A 17,974-nucleotide genomic window follows, 5' to 3' on the forward strand; every position below is an offset into this window, starting at 1 on the left:
CAATACTCCCTACCTCATCCCAAGAAATCACTGAGATTTTTAAGACAATCTTTTTTAAAGAATGGTGACATACCTTTTGAAGGAAATTTCGAATTGCCTTTTGATGGTACATTTGGATTCCTTTTTAGATTAGAGCCCTGGGGAGTGCCCCTTATCGCTTTGTCCTACGCCTTGGAACATTACTGCTATATCAACATGGTGAGTAAAGCAAGCTTAGACAGGAGAATTACTAATTCAATAAGAGTTAGGTTAGTTCAAGACTTGGGGGAGGAAAACTAACAAATCTGATATTAAGACATCTTACCTATTGGCACAGATATCTTTCTCTTCTTGAAGTCTGGCTTAAACACAAAGCAACCCTATAAAAAAGAGAGAAAAAAGCATAAAGTCAAAGCAGCCAAGAAGCAGACAAATCTGATTAACCTAGTATTTTATGGATAAGCAGATTTTTTTCTTTTTAAGGCATTTATTTATTTATTTTTTGGGGGGTACGCAGGCCTCTCACTGTTGTGGCCTCCCCCGTTGCGGAGCACAGCCTCCGGATGCGCAGGCTCAGCGGCCATGGCTCACGGGCCTAGCCGCTCCGCGGCATGTGGGATCTTCCCAGATTGGGGCACGAACCCATGTTCCTGGGTTCCCTACATCGGCAGGCGGACTCTCAACCACTGCGCCACCAGGGAAGCCCCAAGGCGTTTCTTTAATCCTTCTTCAATCTGAATTACAGAAGGAAAATTCTTAAACAACAAGGGGACTAACCACTTCTTTCTCCTCCTTCCCATGGGAAGCTCATCTTTGATTTTGCTCTTTGGGACCTAATCTAAGAGGCAAAGAAAATAAAAGCTGATGAAATTTAAACCCAGAAAGGTTCCATTTTTCATTTTTATAAAACCTAGTGAAGGAAGAACATTAGTACTATACATTATTAAATGAAAATCAAGATGATTAAAAATACTGATGCCCTCTCACCTCAAAAGAAGTATTTATTATTGAATTAAATTCCAAGTATCTAGGACCTTGACAGGACACAGACAGTTTTGGCTATTGATTCACCTTACACACCTTTCTTCATCAGATAAATTCTTATTCATTTGTCCATTAAAGTTCAACTCAAACTCACCTGCTTTGGGAAACCTTCTCCAATTCTCTAGTCAGAATTATTCTTTCCCCTAATATCTCACAGTACTTGAATATCTTTATTTCGCTTTAAGTCACCCTTACTATGTATGATAGTTATTTATGGAGTTGTCTCCCCAAGTAGTTTTTTTATATATATATATATTTTATCATCTTTTTTGTGTGTGTGTGGTACATGTTGCCCAACCAGGGATCGAACCTGTGCCCCCTGCAGTGGAAGCGTGGAGTCTTAACCACTGAACCGCCAGGGAAGTGCCTCCCCAAGTAGCTTGTGAGCACCTTCAGAGTACAGACTGCATTTAATTCATAATTGTTTCCCCAATGTTTAGGATAGTGTTAACACATACGTTAGGCAATCAGTATACATAATGGACGAATGCTTGCCAAATAATTTTTCTGGTAATTTCCTAGCTACATTTAGTCTCATGTTATTATCTGACTAGTGATACACAGGCCGTAAGCTGCTGGTCCCACATTTGTTCTACCAATTCTAAAGCCGTACATCATGGACAGCTTCTTAGAAAATGGAAATGGAAAAAGAATCTGCCTATGGAAAATGAAAGAATGAAAGAAATATAGCTAGAAAAAGTCATCTCAGGATAGACCCAAAGACTGCTGTACAAATATAAACTGGCCATTGGATTACAGGGTCCAAAATAAGAATTGTGCCTTACATTCTTATATCTGCAACTAACGGAACTATTTAAAACACAAATTTTTTTAGAAAAATCATTTGGTGCTATGACAAGCTTGTCACTGCCTCCTTTCTATAGCCACCTGTAATTCAGGAGCAGGAAAAGGAGCTATGAAGGAGTGAGACATGAAGAGTGCTGGGAATGGATCCCGATGTATGGCAACAGGAGTAATATCGTTATCCACTTTTCACTACTGATCAAGTGATGGTGTTGGAGATGGAAGAAATTAGGAGGAGAACCAATAGCCAAAAAATATGGCAAGGAAAGTTTAGATAGGGGAAAAAAAAGGAAGCTGACAGTTCCATGAACCAATGAAATAATCCTTAAAGATTCTTATTTATGTAAGGTCTCCATCATCATCTCAATACAAGCATTTCTCTTGTCACAAATGTTTTCCTGAAAAAAACAGAAACAAAAAAAACAAACCTCTCACAATTCTGCAAGATACACAAAAATAAGAAAGGCTTATGCAAAAAAAGGATTAGGGGACAGACCACTGAAAACCTATGGAACTTTATAACCAGGACAAAACAAAAACAGTACCATCCCTCATAAAAAATACTAGCAGTTATGCGGAGCGGCTAGGCCCGTGAGCCATGGCCACTGAGCCTGTGCTCCGCAACAGGAGAGGCCACAGCAGTGAGAGGCCCGCGTACCGCAAAAAAAAAAAAAAAAAAAAAAAAAATTACTAGCAGTTAAGCTCTTCTGGCATTTGCACCTAACATCACAGTCGGTCAGTCTTCAGTACGCTTAAATCCTATGGCTCGTAGTTCCTCCAGGATATGTAGTCTTGGAAGGCACTGAGTCTCATCATTTTATTTTAATGTAATTGTAATCAAAATTAAAAATTAAATCTATGGTAGAGCCTTCTTCATTAATTTACTGTTTCAACACAGGGACAAATGTCTTTGCAGCTTATCTGCATTCTCAGCTTTATCAGATAGCTAAACTTTCAGGGGTTTCCGGCCGTACTCCTAATATTACTAAAGGTCTTACTTTACTTGGTCTGTAACAGCACTGTCTAATAGAATTTTCGGTAATGATGGAAATATCTGTGTTTATTTTGTTTACCACTTGTATCTCGGTACCTAACAGAGCCTTTGGCTCACAATAAATATACGTGAAAAGGAAAAAGGAGGGGAGACTGGGACACATCCTCGGGGCATCCGACCTCCACAAACCAGAACTTAAAATTCCTCCGAGGCAGAAAGAACACTAAGGCAGATCGCCGTTTTCGCTCCCCAAGCAAAGCTGGCCTCCACTGGACGTGGAGCAAAGACGCCTCAGCTAGGACAGCCATCCCCTCCCCTCGAGCCGGTACAACGAGGCCTACGTAACCTCCGCTTCATCCCTTCTTCATAAGGGAATGAGGCATCTGTGGAGTCCCAGTGGGCGCCCGCCCCACATACCTTGGACACCGAAGAGGTGGCCATGGTCCTCGACACCTGCGAAATTCCAGACGCACCCGGGATTTCCCGCGCTCCCTCGCGGCAGCGGGGCAGAGGTTAGTGGTGGGCCACGCGGCTCCTTGATTGGCTGGCAGCACCTTCCGGGGCGGGCTTCCGGCGCTCGGAGGCGGGGCGTGAAGAGGAGGGCGGGGCGAAGCTCAACACCATCCAGCTGGGACCAGCTTCGTGGCGACAGAAATGGCGTGCGGCTTCCGCAGGTCTATCGCCTGTCAGGTACGGGCCCGGAAACTGGCATAAAGGGGGTCCCCGCGCCCCGAACTCCGCTACGGGCCAGTCCCCAGTCATCGGGAGGGCGGGTTCCGCGGATAACCTGTTTTTGTTTCTGCTGCCTCCTTCCCCCTTTTTGGAGCTGCTTGAGCCGCCGAGGCAAACCCAGTCGAGAGTCGAGCTTGCGGCCCAGATCAGTTTCTCGGAGTGAAAAGTAAACCTTGAGAGGCACATGTTGCTTCCCTCACGGCTTACCGCCAGACAGCTCAGTGTGCTTTACCTGGGTGGCAAGTCAGTGGGCCATGATTAGACCCTTTAGAAATTAGTGCTCCATACGCTTAGTGAAGTTGATGATGGATCTGAATTTTCATTTGAAAGGATCTAGTTTAAAAACTGGTCATTTCTCTTCCAGTCATTTTCACTGCCTGTCCTAGCATTATTTTTGGTAACTCCAAAGATAACATGAGACCCTGTTTTTCTTGATTCTGAGGCATATTGTTACCGGAAAACTGGGTTTGCCTCTTGGTGAGCATGGGGGCAAAAGACACAACCAAACCAAAGGTCTGGAGAAGGAAGGATTTACTTGCAGCAAGTAAGGAGAAGGGGAGGGGGACGGGCGAGGGGGGATATTTCCCGAAGCAGTATCTTCCCAGATGGCAAAATTGAGGAAGTATTAAGCTCAAGGTATGTGCATATTCATGAAGGGGCTTGAGCAGAGGTGAATTCAATATAGAATTGGGGCAAAGGTTGAGAGTACAGGCTTTAGTAGAAGTCACCAGGGTCAGAAAAGATCAACTTCTCATTCCCTAGGTTCTGACCAGTCTGGTTTCTTAGCTAGTAGTTACCATCCTTCACCTGGGTTGGGGCCTTAGTTCCAGTAGAACTCTAAGATACAGTATATTGTCATGTGTATCCCCTGAGGGGGAACTAGGATTCCGCTTTTTCGCTGCTCTGTTGTTTTTCCTTTGTTTCTGTACGCCCTCAATTTTCTGATGAGTAACTGTTCGAATCTGCCCTTTGGAACTCGGGGAAGGTCTAGGGGGCTAAGCCTTTTTCCTACCAATGAGAAACAAGGAAACAGAAAGTCTTTTGTACCTGGGAGGGCCCCGCGGGGTCCTGCTCGGTTTCAATCCCCCGTTTTCTTTGATACTCCTCAGTCTTGAGGGAACAGGTGTTAGACAAGAAAGGGAATAACGTTTTGGATAGAGAGGTTAATCATAAACTTGGCAGAGGGACTCGGTTTTAGGGGGACTCGGTTTCAGTATTTGAACAACTCTGTAATGAGGATGGGAATAAAACACTGGAACATTAGATTTCATCAGAAATAATTTTTAAAACGCGTCGGCCAACTATGCAGTTTTTCAACAAAACTTTCTGTTGTAGTTTTGACAAACCCATTCCCTTTTAATGGACACATTAGTGGACATACTTTGTCTGGCATATAATATGTATTTCATTTAGTTCATTTTTACAGTATTTCTGGAAATCCCTCTGTCTTGACTTTATGCTTGGAGATGTACTGTTGCCGAAATATCGGCTTCCCTGTGCACCGACACCGAACAGAAATACGGAGACAGAGATTTTGGAGGAAGAGAGAGATGGCTTTATTTTTCTGCCAGGCAGAAGGGAAAACGCAGCAGGCTAGCGCCTCAAGAACTTTGTCCCTCTCTCCTTCGGGAATCGGAGAAGATTTTATATGTGGGGCTCGCAGCAGTCCGGGGTATAAGATAAGGATCAAAGTAGTCAAGTAGTCAAGATCCTGCATTCTTCTTCTTCCTGCATTATTTCAAAATAGTCACAGCTGGCGTCAGGCAGCCCCATAATTGGGTCCATTTGTCTCTGGGTTATAGGCCTGTGACCTCTTTTCTGAAATGCAAATGCTACAAGGGTGATCTGCTACAAGGGAGCCCAGGATGTAATTCACATAGTGTTGTTAAAGAGTAATAGGTTAGCTTTGTGAAGTACAAATCTAGTTAACAGACACAAGAGATTAGTAACAGTTAAAAAAAAAAAAAAAAACTAGGAGTGATTAACTCTTTCAGGCCAGGTTATGTTTCTTCTCTAGCCTGTTCACTGTTCCCTTTATTTTCCTTGTTCTCAGGAGAGGGAAAACTTCATTTCTGTTTTTACTGCAGCAGTACTGCCCTGTCCAGTGCCAGCTTCCCAAGTATCAACAATGGACCATTTGATAAGAAAAAGCTGGGTTCATGGCTTACTGGGCTAACGCAACAGAGCTTTGGTAGTGTCTCTTGCTGGGAAGGCATTTGAAGTATGGTTTAAGGCTGGTCTTTCAGTGGCAGAGGGTGAGAGGACAGGAAAGTGGAGGAGATGGCTTGATGAGGATTGGATACTGATCTTAACAGTTTTAAGATTGATGGGGGACTTCCCTGGCGGTCCAGTGGTTAGGGCTCACCACTTCCACTGCAGGGGGCACGGGTCCGATCCCTGGTCAGGGAACTGAGAATCCCACATGCCGCACGGTGCCAAAAAAAAAAAAAAAAAGATTGATGGAAAGAGCAAGGACTCTTAGGACATGAACTGTTGATGCTTTCTTTATATTGCAGAATTGATAGATTTTTCAGGAAGTTCCTATTGTGAACAATCTAGCTATTTGTCTGGGCAGGAGTCTCCCAGAAGAGTAAAATTATGCTAATTAAGACAAAGGAATAATAAAGTCATGTTAATGTGGACAGTAAACTATGTCCAGCGTAGGTAGTTTTAGAGCTCACTGTCCAAGCTTTGTGTGTGTGAGGTAGCTTCCATTCGAAGCCCTTAGGTCAAGATGGTGCCATGACCAGAAGCAATTTGTGTTTAGTTTTGCAAAGGCTATATTCTTCCTTGTAAAGAAAGCACGTCGGAGAAACAGGAATTCATATGTATTGAGTATATTTGTGCTAATTACTTCACGTTCACATTTAAGCCCTGGGACAAGCCTAAAACAGAAATATTAACCTTATGATACAGTTGAGCAAATTGAGATCTAGAGAGATTAAATAAGCTACCCACATCTCCTGGTCAATAAATTGAAGAGTTGGTTTATGAACAGAGATGTGTCTAACTTCAAAATCAACTTCCTCTTATACACTATACTGTTTAGTTTGTGAAGGCAAGGAGCATGATCTGATCATTAAACAGAATGTAATAGAGTTGTCTGACAACATAAACCAAGTAAATGTATATTTCCCCAAACAAAAGGTCATCAAGAGATGATCTGGGACTTCTCTGGTGGTACAGTGGTTAAGAATCCGCCTGCCAATGCGGGGGACACGGGTTCGAGCCCTGGTCCAGGAAGATCCCACATGCCACAAAGCAACTAGACCTGTGCACCACAACTGCTGAGCTTGCACTCTAGAGCCCGTGAGCCACAACTGCTGAGCCTGCACGCCACAACTACTGAAGCCCACGCACCTAGAGCCCGTGCTCCACAACAAGAGAAGCCACTGCAATGAGAAGCCTGTGCACAGCAACAAAGAGTAGCCTCTGCTCACCGCAACTAGAGAAAGCCCGTGCACAGCAACGAAGACCCAATTCAGCCCCCAAAATTAATTAATTAAAAAAAGAGATGATCTGAAACAAGGATAAAAATAAATAAAATAAAAATATGTGCAATACATACCTCTGTGAATGAGGGTCCTTACCCAGTTTAGGAGTGAAGGAATGTATTACACGAAAGGGTACATTCATTCAGCAAATTTTGATTAATGAATCTATAGTTTTTTTTTGATCTCCTTCACCTGTTTCTCTCCTCCCTCCAGCACTTCCCCACCAGCAACCAATTGTTCTCTGTAGGTATAACTCTGTTCCTGTTTGGTTATGGTTGTTCATTTGTATTTCCCTTTCTCTGTGTGACTTATATTACATAGCATGATATCCTCTGGATCCATCCATGTCGTTGCGAATGGTAAGACTCCTTTTCTTTTTTTTTTTATAGCTGAATAATAGTCCATGGTATACCTACACCACATCTTCTTTATCCATACATCTATTGATGGGCACTGACATTGCTTCCATACCTTGACTATAGTAAGTAATGCTATAATGAACACAGGGGTGCGTATATCTTTTTGAATTAGTGTTTTTATTTTCTTTGGATATATACCTAGAAGTGGAATTCATAGATTGTATGGTAGTTCTATTTTTAACTTTTTGAGAAATCTCCAAACTATTTTACATAGTGGCTTCACCAATTTACATTCCCAACATTAGTGCACAAGGGTTCCCTTTTATCCATATCCTCACCAACACTTTTTATTTGTTGTCTTTTGATAATAGCCATTCTGACAGGTGTGAATTGATACCTCATTGTTTTGATCTGCATGTGCCTGATGATTAGTGATGTTGAGCATCTTTTCATGTGCCAGTTGGCCATCTGTATATCTTGGGAAAATGTTCAGGTCCTCTACCCACTTTTTAATTGGGTTGTTGGTTTTTTTGGGGGGTTTGGGGGTAGGTTGAGTTTTTTCTGATGTTGAGTTTTATTAGTTTTTTGTATATTTTGGATGTTAACCCCTTGTCAAATGTATATTTACAAGTATCTTCTCCCATTCAGTAGGTGGGCTTTTTCATTTTGTTGGTAGTTTCCTTTGCTGTGCAAAAGTTTTTTAGTTTGACATAAGCTCATTTATTTATTTTTCTCCTTTCAAATTACTGCTTCTGCCAGGTCTCAGAGTGTTTGAGATTTTGTGTGTGCCCTTTAAAAGCGGAGTCTGTTTGTTATAGCCCTCTGACTCTCCTGAAAGTAAGCCCCACTACCCTTCAAAGCCAAATGTTCTGAGACTTGTCTTCCTTGTGTAGGAGCTCCAGGCTGGGGAGCCTGATATGGGGCTCAGACCCCTGGCTCCTTTGGGAGAACCTCTGCTGTTGTAATTTTCCTCCCTTTTGTGGGTTGCCCATCTCGGGGTATGGGTCTTGACTATACTGTTCTCCACCCCTCCTGCCCATCTAGTTGTGGTTCCTTCTTTATGTCTTTAATTGTAAGAAGACATTTTCTGCTAGTCTTTGGGTCTTTGTCATCAATAGTTACTCTGTAAATAGTTGTAATTTTGGTGTGCCCCTGGGAGGAGGTGAGTTCAGGGTCTTCCTACTCAGTCATCTTAGCCACTCCTACACTGGCTCACGGGCTCATTTTTCCATCTTCAAAACCAGCAAAGCTGGGATTTTTTTATGTTGCCATTTCTCTGGTTCTTTTTATGTTGATATTTCTCTGGTTCTTTGAGTGTAAAGTTTTCTAAGCACTGTCAGTCCCCAGGTTGAAAGTGAATGGAATATGCCTTCTGCCCTGGCATGGCTCCAGGGTAACTTGAGAAACAGCTGTATAAACAGGTAATTTCCGTGCAGTCTGTAACCAGTGTGTTAGAAGCGTTTGTGAAGTGCTAAGGGAATATGGAGAAGACAGCTTCTTAGTGTCAGAGAAGGCTGTGTTGGGGCTGAGTCCTGAGGAGAGGATGTGTAGAGTTGTAGAGTGAGTAGAGTGAGAGCTTGGTGGGGATAGGGTATTTCAAGAGGAGCATGTGCATAGACGCTGACATGGTAGAGCATGGCATGTGCATGGAACCACAATATTTGGGTGTGACTGACTGTTTAGAGTATACCTCTGATGCTCACTTCAGCAAGTTCTACTGATTCTGTCTTCAGAGTAACACCTTGAATTCATTCACTCTTTTCCATCGCTGCTGTCCCTTCATTCCCACACCCCAAGCCAAGCTACCATTATCACCTACATCAGCTGCTTACACCAGCATTCTGATGGGTCTTTCTGTTTCCTTTCTTGCCCTCTCTCCAATCCATTCTCCTTATAGCAACAAAAGTGACTTCTAGAATGTAAATCAAATCATATCACTTATCTGTTTAAAACTACACAAACTCACTGCCAGAACCTTAACGTCTTTCTTTCCAACCTCAATTCATGCCACTCTATCCCTTCTTTCTGTAGGATGGTAGCCACACTAATTTTCTGGTTTTCCAACATAGCAAGTTCTTAACATTGCCATTACATTCCCATTGCATAGATTATTCCCTGTGCCTAAAGGAAATGATTTTATACCATGACTTCCTATGCCAGATGGAAGTTTCACAAAACAATACTTTATAATGTGTGTGCATTCTTTTCTATTCTGTGCTGCTTCATTTTTCCAAAAAATGCTGGTTGGGACTCACTGAATTTTTTCCCAACTGACAACCTATAGTTTGGAAACTATGTCCTCCAGTTATCCTCTATCTCAGTCCCTTGTTTGCTTCTGTCATAACACTTATAAGAGTTAACGATTATTTGGTCTTGTGTTACTTGTTTTGGTGTATATTTCCTCTATAAGCTTCACAAAGACAGAGAGCATATTTTATTCACTGTTATTTCCCCAGATCAGCGAAGTGCCTGAAACATAGCTGTTGGGATATAATATAAAGCTTGCAGCTTCACCAAATGAGTTCATAATTTTAAAGCTGTGAGATGACATGGTAGAAAGAATTCAAATTCCAGCCCCTTCACGAATGTGACTGACTTACTCTTGGCAGCTTTTAATTAACCCATCAGCTATCAGATGATGGTATTGATTTCTTGTTTACAGGATTATTGCGAAGATTAATGATGATGATGATAATGAAGAAGATAATAGTAACTATTTGTGGAATACCTTACTGGTACCATGCAGCGTTTTGCTGAACTTTACAGGGCTATTGATCAGGTTTAATGAGGTAATATTAACAGAAAGTGCTAGTGTCGAGAACTGAGGGGTTTGTTATTTTACCCTACAAGTTAGTCAGCCATAGTTCATGGATGGTGGCAGAAAATATGAGAGCCCTGGGCGAAATAAAAGGCTTTTATTATTTTATTATTCCCAGCAAAAGTAGTAGCCAGAGTATCAACATTTTCTTGTGTGGGTTCCCCAAGCTCCTCTTCTTCCCACAGGGCACGGTGAAGAGGGTCAGGTGATACCTGCACAGGCAGTTGTGTGTTATATAGGAGAGGACCCTGAGACCTTTATAATGGCAGCAGGCATGTTCCCCTTTGTTCTGATGTGGGACACTATTTCTGTCTCACAAAGCTGTTTGTTATATAAACCTCCTTGGAAAGATAGTCCAGAACAAAGAGCAGTTTGGGCTTTGCTTACAGGACACGCAGAAACTTAAGAGTCCCATAGAGATTTCTCTCCCAACCCTTAGCACAGTGCTATGCAGATAAGATGTGCAGTACTTGATATTATCATCTCACTTAATCATCTCAATCATCTTGTGCTCTTGGTAGCATTATCTCCATTTTATAGAGGAGGATCCTGAGACTCAAGAAGATGAAAAGAATAATCTAAAGTCACAGAGCTACAAAATTGTGGAGTTCAGTGATTAACCAACCCAACTGTCTGACTCAAAATCGAAATTCTTTGGATTCTGTAGAATGACTTTTGTAAAATATTCAGCACTATTTCTGGCTCAGAAACATAATGACAGAGTGTAGATTTGTTTCCCTTTCTCACTTCCTTTTCCTTTAGGTTTTGATGTTAAGTTTAGAATAAATTCAGCTGGTTGATTTTAATTCCTTTTAATTTTGAAGTATTTTCAAACTTAGAGAAAAGTCATGAGAGTAGTACAAAGGAACTCCATATACCCTTATCCAGATTCACCAATTAACATTTTACCACATTTGCTTCATCTTTCTATACCTGTATAATCTGTTTTCCTGTATCATTTGAGGGTGGGTTTCATAAATCATGCTCCGTAACCTCCTAATGCCTAATTGTTTACTTCCTAAGAACAAGGCTTACCTTATATAACCACAGTACAGCTACTAGATTCATATCACACTGATACACTTTTTTTTGTCTTTTTTTAACATCATTATTGGACTATAATTGCTTTATAGTGTTTTGTTAGTTGCTGCTGTATAACAAAGTGAATCAGCTATATGCATACATATATCCGTATATCCCCATATCCCCTCCGTCTTGCGTCTCCCTCCCACCCTCCTTATCCCACCCCTCTAGGTGGTCGCAGAGCACCAGCTGATCTCTCTGTGCTATGCAGTTGCTTCCCACTAGCTATCTGTTTTTACATTTGGTAGTGTATATATGTCAGTACTACTCTCTCACTTCTTCCTAGCTTACCCTTCCCCCTCCCTCTGTCCTCAAGTCCATTCTCTACGTCTGTGTCTTTATTCCTGTCCTCCCCCTAGGTTCATTAGAACCTTTTTTATTTTTTAGATTCTATATATATGTGTTAGCATACGGTATTTGTTTTTTTCTTTCTGACTTACTTAACTCTATATGACAGACTCTAGGTCCATCCACCTCACTACAAATAACTCAATTTTGTTTCTTTTTATGGCTGAGTAACATTCCATTGCATATATGTGCCACATCTTCTTTATTCATTCATCTGTCAATGGACACTTAGGTTGTTTCCATGTCCTGGCTATGGTAAATAAAGCTGCAATGAACATTGTGGTACATGACTCTTTTTTGAATTATGGTTTTCTCAGTGTATATGCCCAGTAGTGGGATTGCTGGGTTGTATGGTAGTTCTATTTTTAGTTTTTTAAGGAAGCTCCATACTGTTCTCCATAGTGGCTGTATCAATTTACATTCCCACCAACAGTGCAAGAGGGTTCCCTTTTCTCCACACCCTCTCCAGCATTTATTGTTTGTAGATTTTTTGAGGATGGCCATTCTGACTCATGTGAGGTGATACCTCATTGTAGTTCTGATTTGCACTTCTCTAATGATTAGTGATGTTGAGCATCTTTTCATGTGTTTGTTGGCAATCTGTATACCTTCTTTGGAGAAATGTCTGTTTAGGTCTTCTGCCCATTTTTGTATTGGGTTGTTTGTTTTTTTGATATTGAGCTGCATGAGCTGCTTATAAGTTTTGGAGATTAATCCTTTGTCAGTTGCTTCATTTGCAAATATTTTCTCCCATTTTGAGGGTTGTCTTTCTGTCTCGTTTATGGTTTCCTTTGCTGTGCAAAAGTTTTTAAGTTTCATTAGGTCCCATTTGTTTATTTTTGTTTTTATTTCCATTTCTGTAGGAGGTGGGTCAAAAAGGATCTTGCTGTGATTTATGTCATAGAGTGTTCTTCCTATGTTTTCCTCTAAGAATTTTATAGTGTCTGGCCTTACATTTAGGTCTTTAATCCATTTGGAGTTTATTTTTGTGTATGGCGTTAGGGAATGTTCTAATTTCATTCTTTTACATGTACCTGTCCAGTTTTCCCAGCACCACTTATTGAAGACACTGTCTTTTCTCCATTGTATACTCTTGCCTCCTTTATCAAAGATAAGGTGACCATATGTGCGTGGGTTTATCTCTGGGCTTTCTATCCTGTTCCATTGATCTCTATTTCTGTTTTTGTGCCAGTACCATACTGTCTTGATTACTGTAGCTTTGTAGTATAATCTGAAGTCCAGGAGTCTGATTCCTCCAGCTCTGTTTTTCTTTCTCAAGATTGTTTTGGCCATTCGGGGTCTTTTGTGTTTCCATACAAACTGTGCAATTTTTTGTTCTAGTTCTGTGAAAAATGCCATTGGTGGTTTGATAGGGATTGCCCTGAAACTGTAGATTGCTTTGGGTAGTCACACTGATTCACTTTTATCTAATTTACAATCCATTCTAGTTTTGTTGATGTTTTTCAACAGCCTTTTTTTCCAGTATAAGCTCACAAACTGCATTTCGTTGTTATGTAATTGTTAGATTTTTAAGGACCTTAAGCTCCCCTCCTTATTAATTTATATCTACGTAACTTGATAGAGGAGATACACTGCTAACTGTGAATAGAGGAGAGGCCTCCTTGACTGCTGAGGTGTTTTGTTGTCAGATCTCAGGTGTAACCTCAAGGAGCAGTTAAACTTGTCCAGTTGTTGTCATCCAGTCCTAAGCTGAAATATCTTCCCAACATAAGTATTTCAGTTTAGAACTGGTTACGTTGGGCAGATTACTCATCCACATTCAGATGAGCTACAGTAACTGACTGAATTATCTAGTTGTGTGCTTTGCTTCTAACCTATTCTCACAGGCCCACTAGCATTCAGTTCTGCTTCAGACCACAAGTTCTGTAAGAGCCATGCTAAATTTCTTTCATTATAAATAATTGCGAATGACTTGCCCATCAAATCATTTGGGAAGTTCTTTTCTGAACCCCGAAGTTTCCGTTGATAACCTCGTTTGCTGACTCCTTGAGTCTTTGAGCTAATTCAGACCTGAAGAATATCTCTTCAGATGTGGGAGTACTCGTGCATTGGCTCTTGGTGGCAAACATCCACAGCTGACCTGGTTATATTAGAGAGTCAGAACTGAGGAATAACCAGTGGTAATTGACAGTTTAAGTAATTTAAGATCTGGAAGAGTGATTGATAATCTGTCAAGAATTTTAAAACTCATTGCTTTGTAGACTGTTATAAAATACAGAACTAATTTTCATAAGATATCAGTTCTGCCACCTACATGTTTGGTTACTAAAGCATAAGGATCTCTTTTTCATCTGCAAAATTAGGGTTTTTATGTGGTTATTGGAGATTTTGATATTGAACCTGGCAAGCTTAGCTCCTAAATGAATTTAGAGCCTATCTAGAGCCAGACTGATAGGATATTTTTTGGCTTTGTGTTCAGTACCTGAGTAGTAAGCATAAGACTTATGTGTGCCTGTGTGCCAGGGGAAGAAATGGTTGAGAACTGCCCACAAGCTGATTAATTAATGGCTCGCTCATGCTGGGTGCCCTAGAAGCCAAAGATTCTATTACATTAGAATCTTTGACTTCAGGTTGCCAAATCCAAGGCTTAGAATTGTACCTGGTACATTGTGAGCACTCAATACATATTAGTCATTATTATACATGAGAATCTCTGGTCTTAGGTTCCCAAACCAGATCTGGCATATGTATATTTTCACTTTTGATACTCCCTTTAAGAAGTGCTTCTGGGGCTTCCCTGGTGGCGCAGTGGTTGAGAGTCCGCCTGCCGATGCAGGGGACACGGGTTCGTGCCCCGGTCTGGGAAGATCCCACATGCCGCGGAGCCACTAGGCCCGTGAGCCATGGCCGCTGAGCCTGCGCGTCCGGAGCCTGTGCTCCGCAACGGGAGAGGCCACAACAGTGAGAGGTCTGCGTACCGCAAAAAAAAAAAAAAAAAAAAAAGAAGTGCTTCTGCTTTCAACCTCAGATTTCCTCTTCATTCAGTTGGAAGTTATTTAGTTTATTTCTCAAGGACTGTGATTAATGTTTTAGGGGTTTTTTTAAATATAAATTTTATTTATTTTTGACTGCGTTGCTGCATGCGGGCTTTCTCTAGTTGCAGCGAGCGGGGGCTACTCTTCCTTGCGGTGCGTGGGCTTCTCATTGCGGTGGCTTCTCTTGTTGTGGAGCCACGGGCTCTAGGCATGTGGGCTTCGTTAGTTGTAGCATGCAGGTTCGGTAGTTGTGGCTTGTGGGCTCTAGAGCGCAGGCTCAGTAGTTGTGGTGCATGGGCTTAGTTGCTCCGCGGCATGTGGGATCGCCCCGGACCAGGGATTGAACTGTGTCCCCTGCATTGGCAGGCAGATTCTTAACCACTGTACCACCAGGGAAGTCCCCTGTTTTGTGGATTTTATTCCTCTGTTTTTAGCTCTAAAGTTTTGAACCTTAGTCTTCTTTTCTTATTTTATTTTCAACTGAGTAAACTTTTAGCATATTCTGTAAAAATTTTTTCTTTCACTAATCTGAGGCCTCAAGTAGATAGTTATCAATAGGCTCTTGTTTCATCTGTGGTAGCCCTAGATGAAGCCCAACGCCAGGAGAAACACCTTTAGCTAAAGGGGAAAAAAGAAATCTGTAGCTAAGGAAACTCATAGGTCACATTTTCATCAGAGAAAACACTAAGTTCAATCTCAGAGACAAGTCCTATTATTTCCAGAATAGTTCTGAACCTGTGAGACGGTAGGTGAATTAAAAACCACGCTCTCTGACATTTGACAGTGGTTCCTTTTTCTTTGTTTCTTTGTGTGTGTGTGTGCGCCCACCCCATTTAAAAGATACTCCTCAAATTAATTAAGATCCCTCACTAGTTTGGGCACTGATCGTTAAAGTGGAAGGCAGCTAGTGTCTCCCTCTGCAGTGCTTTTCAAGCTTTGTCTACTTGAGACTGGAATCACCTGAGAAGCATTGAAAAAAATACCTAAGCCCAGGCCCCTTGAGCTGGGGTGGGGTGGGGTGGGGGCCTTGAAGTTCTCAACCTTATCAGGGGATTTTGGTGTTCATCCGGGCTTGATAACCACTAGCCAGGGATGACCAGGAAGCAGAAAGGTGTAGTTCAGTGGTCCCCATGCTCTACCTCACATTAGAATCAACCCCCAGAACTTTTTAACATCTGTTGCCCAGGTCATACCCTGTATTAATTAGACAGAATACTTACATGTGGAAGCCAGACCTCGGTGTTTTCTAAAGATCCCTGGGTCATTCCCATGTGCAAAATGTGAGAACCACTGGTATAGTGACTAAGAACAAAAGACACGTGGGTTTAAATCCAGTTTCTTTGATAGGTGTGTAAGTTCACTGTACTTCATCTGTAAAATGTGGAAAATTATTTAGCTACCTTATAGGCTTGTCATTAAGGTTCAATGAATTAATATAAATAGGGTACTTAGAATTGTGTTTGTATTGTATGCATGCAGTATTCATTAGTCATTATATTATCTGTTAGAGTTCTGAGGATGGGGTATTTTGAAGCCCCTCTCCACACCATCACCACCCCAGCGGCTTTCTGGTGTTGGGGACCTAATTATTATCCATTACCCTAGGTGAAAGCTTTAGCACCTGTATGATCAGGCCATTCAAGATGGCTGTTCCCTTGCTGTCTGTATATTCCCTGCTGACCAGCCCCTGCTTCACTCATATAACTACCCAATCCTCTTAATTATAGGGCTTAATCAGTAACCGCCTACTTGCTTGCCCCCTGCCTCAGCTGCTAGTTTTTCTGGTAACTGTTGAGCCAACCTGACGTCAATTCCCCCTATAAATGGTAGCCTCGTTCTCTCCCAAGTAGCGAAGATGGCTGCCATGTCCTGTCTGCCGTCAGCCACACGCAGCGGGGTGTTGCTACAGGACCTTTTGCTTCAGACGTGTAAGATCCTCTATCCGATAAATCAGTAGTGTCTCTGTAGCTGTCTCTGGGCTCTTTCTTCGGTCTCCAGGCTGGGCATCCAACAAGGCTTGCAGGCCTGCAGGGTGCAGCCCAATAGCCCCACATGAAGTTAAATAAACAGAAAGCTATATATCTGAACCATACTGCTTAATTTTCAGTAGGAATTCCTTAACAGTAGATACTTTTATAAAGTTGTGCTTTGGTAAAGAAAAAAATCTTTCTCATTTTTGCCAAAAAAACCCTGCTTATTGTAAAGAATTACAGTACATAGAATTTAAAAAATAAAGTTATCCCTAACATTGATTGACCTCTATTTTAGATACATTTCTTTGCAGATATACAGGCAGAAAAAAGAAGGAAGATGGGAAGACAGAATAGATATGCTTTTTATAAAAATTGGACTGTATTGTAACAAGCTTTTATTTTTTTAGGTTTTACAATGGAAAATGTCCAACTGCTAAAAGTATAATACTATTATGATTCCCCACGTACTCATAACCTAAATGCAGTTTTAAGTAAAAAGTATTAAACACAGTTTAGCTTGAATATAACGAAAGAAAAAGAATCCAAAGTGCAATTCAAAGAATTATTGATCAATTTCCGAAACGAGTCCTCTACAGTTAAGAGATTATGAAGAACATCACAATTTGGAGCTTATTTTTTAAAATCTTGATGTTTCAGAGACTCCTAGATACAGAGAACAGACTGGTTTTTACCAGAGGGGAGTGGGGGGGGGGGTTGGACAAAATAGGTAAAGGGAATTAAGAGGTACAAACTTACAGCTGTAAAATATGTTGTTATGGGATGTAACATACACATAAGGAATATAGTCAATAACACTGTAACTTTGTATGGTGACAGATGGTAACTGCACTTATTTTGGTGATCATTTCATGCATCACTGTGTTGTACACCTGAAACTAATATAATATTGTATGTTAATTATAAATTTTAAAAAATCTTAATGTTTCAGATTTAGGCAGTATCAACCCTTGCCATGAGAGAACATTAGCACTCTTATAGTTGGTGTAACTTTCCTCTACCTTTCCTAATTTGTTTCAGTAACTTTCTCAAAGTTTGTAACACTTAGTCTGTTTATTAATGGTATTTGTATGACTTGTCTCTTATTCACTTTATTTTGAATTGGATACATTGCTTACCACCAATCCTTTTCCTGATACATGGCTTAATTGTCTGGATTTCTTTATGAGTAAATTTTTCAAGAAGGGTTTTTTTTTAACTTTTGTTTTTTTAAGAAATTATGATTTCTCAGATAAAATAATCCTAGACATATCAAAAGGAGGGTTAATAACTAGAAAATTAGCATGTTTAGAAATAATATGAAAATAATAAATTTAGAAATAATATTAAAAA

At 41.0% G+C, this 17,974-nt stretch overlaps 2 protein-coding genes across 4 annotated transcripts in view; one reads left to right on the plus strand and one right to left on the minus strand.

The window, feature by feature from the left end:
- The window catches only part of ORC3 (origin recognition complex subunit 3), a 62,314-nt gene extending 59,002 nt beyond the window's left edge, over positions 1-3,312 (minus strand). For 2 of the 3 annotated variants that reach the window (XM_082855528.1, XM_082855529.1), the window contains exons 1-2: positions 3,239-3,301; positions 305-359 (exon numbers count right to left, since the gene is read on the minus strand). In XM_082855528.1, coding sequence (XP_082711654.1) covers positions 305-359; positions 3,239-3,262 — 79 coding nt within the window. In that variant the 5' untranslated portion in view covers positions 3,263-3,301. Of the gene's footprint in view, positions 1-304; positions 360-3,238 lie in introns of all 3 variants that reach the window. The other variant, XM_082855530.1, reaches the window with a different exon arrangement.
- Positions 3,313-3,430: 118 nt separating this feature from the next.
- RARS2 (arginyl-tRNA synthetase 2, mitochondrial) overlaps positions 3,431-17,974 on the plus strand; it is an 81,346-nt gene continuing 66,802 nt past the window's right edge. Inside the window, exon 1 of the mRNA XM_082855532.1 lies at positions 3,431-3,511. Coding sequence (XP_082711658.1) covers positions 3,476-3,511 — 36 coding nt within the window. The 5' untranslated portion in view covers positions 3,431-3,475. The remainder of the gene's footprint in view (positions 3,512-17,974) is intronic.

This window comes from Leucopleurus acutus, assembly GCF_964270905.1.
Source record: "Leucopleurus acutus genome assembly, chromosome: 15".
Taxonomy (NCBI): Eukaryota; Metazoa; Chordata; class Mammalia; order Artiodactyla; family Delphinidae; genus Leucopleurus; species Leucopleurus acutus.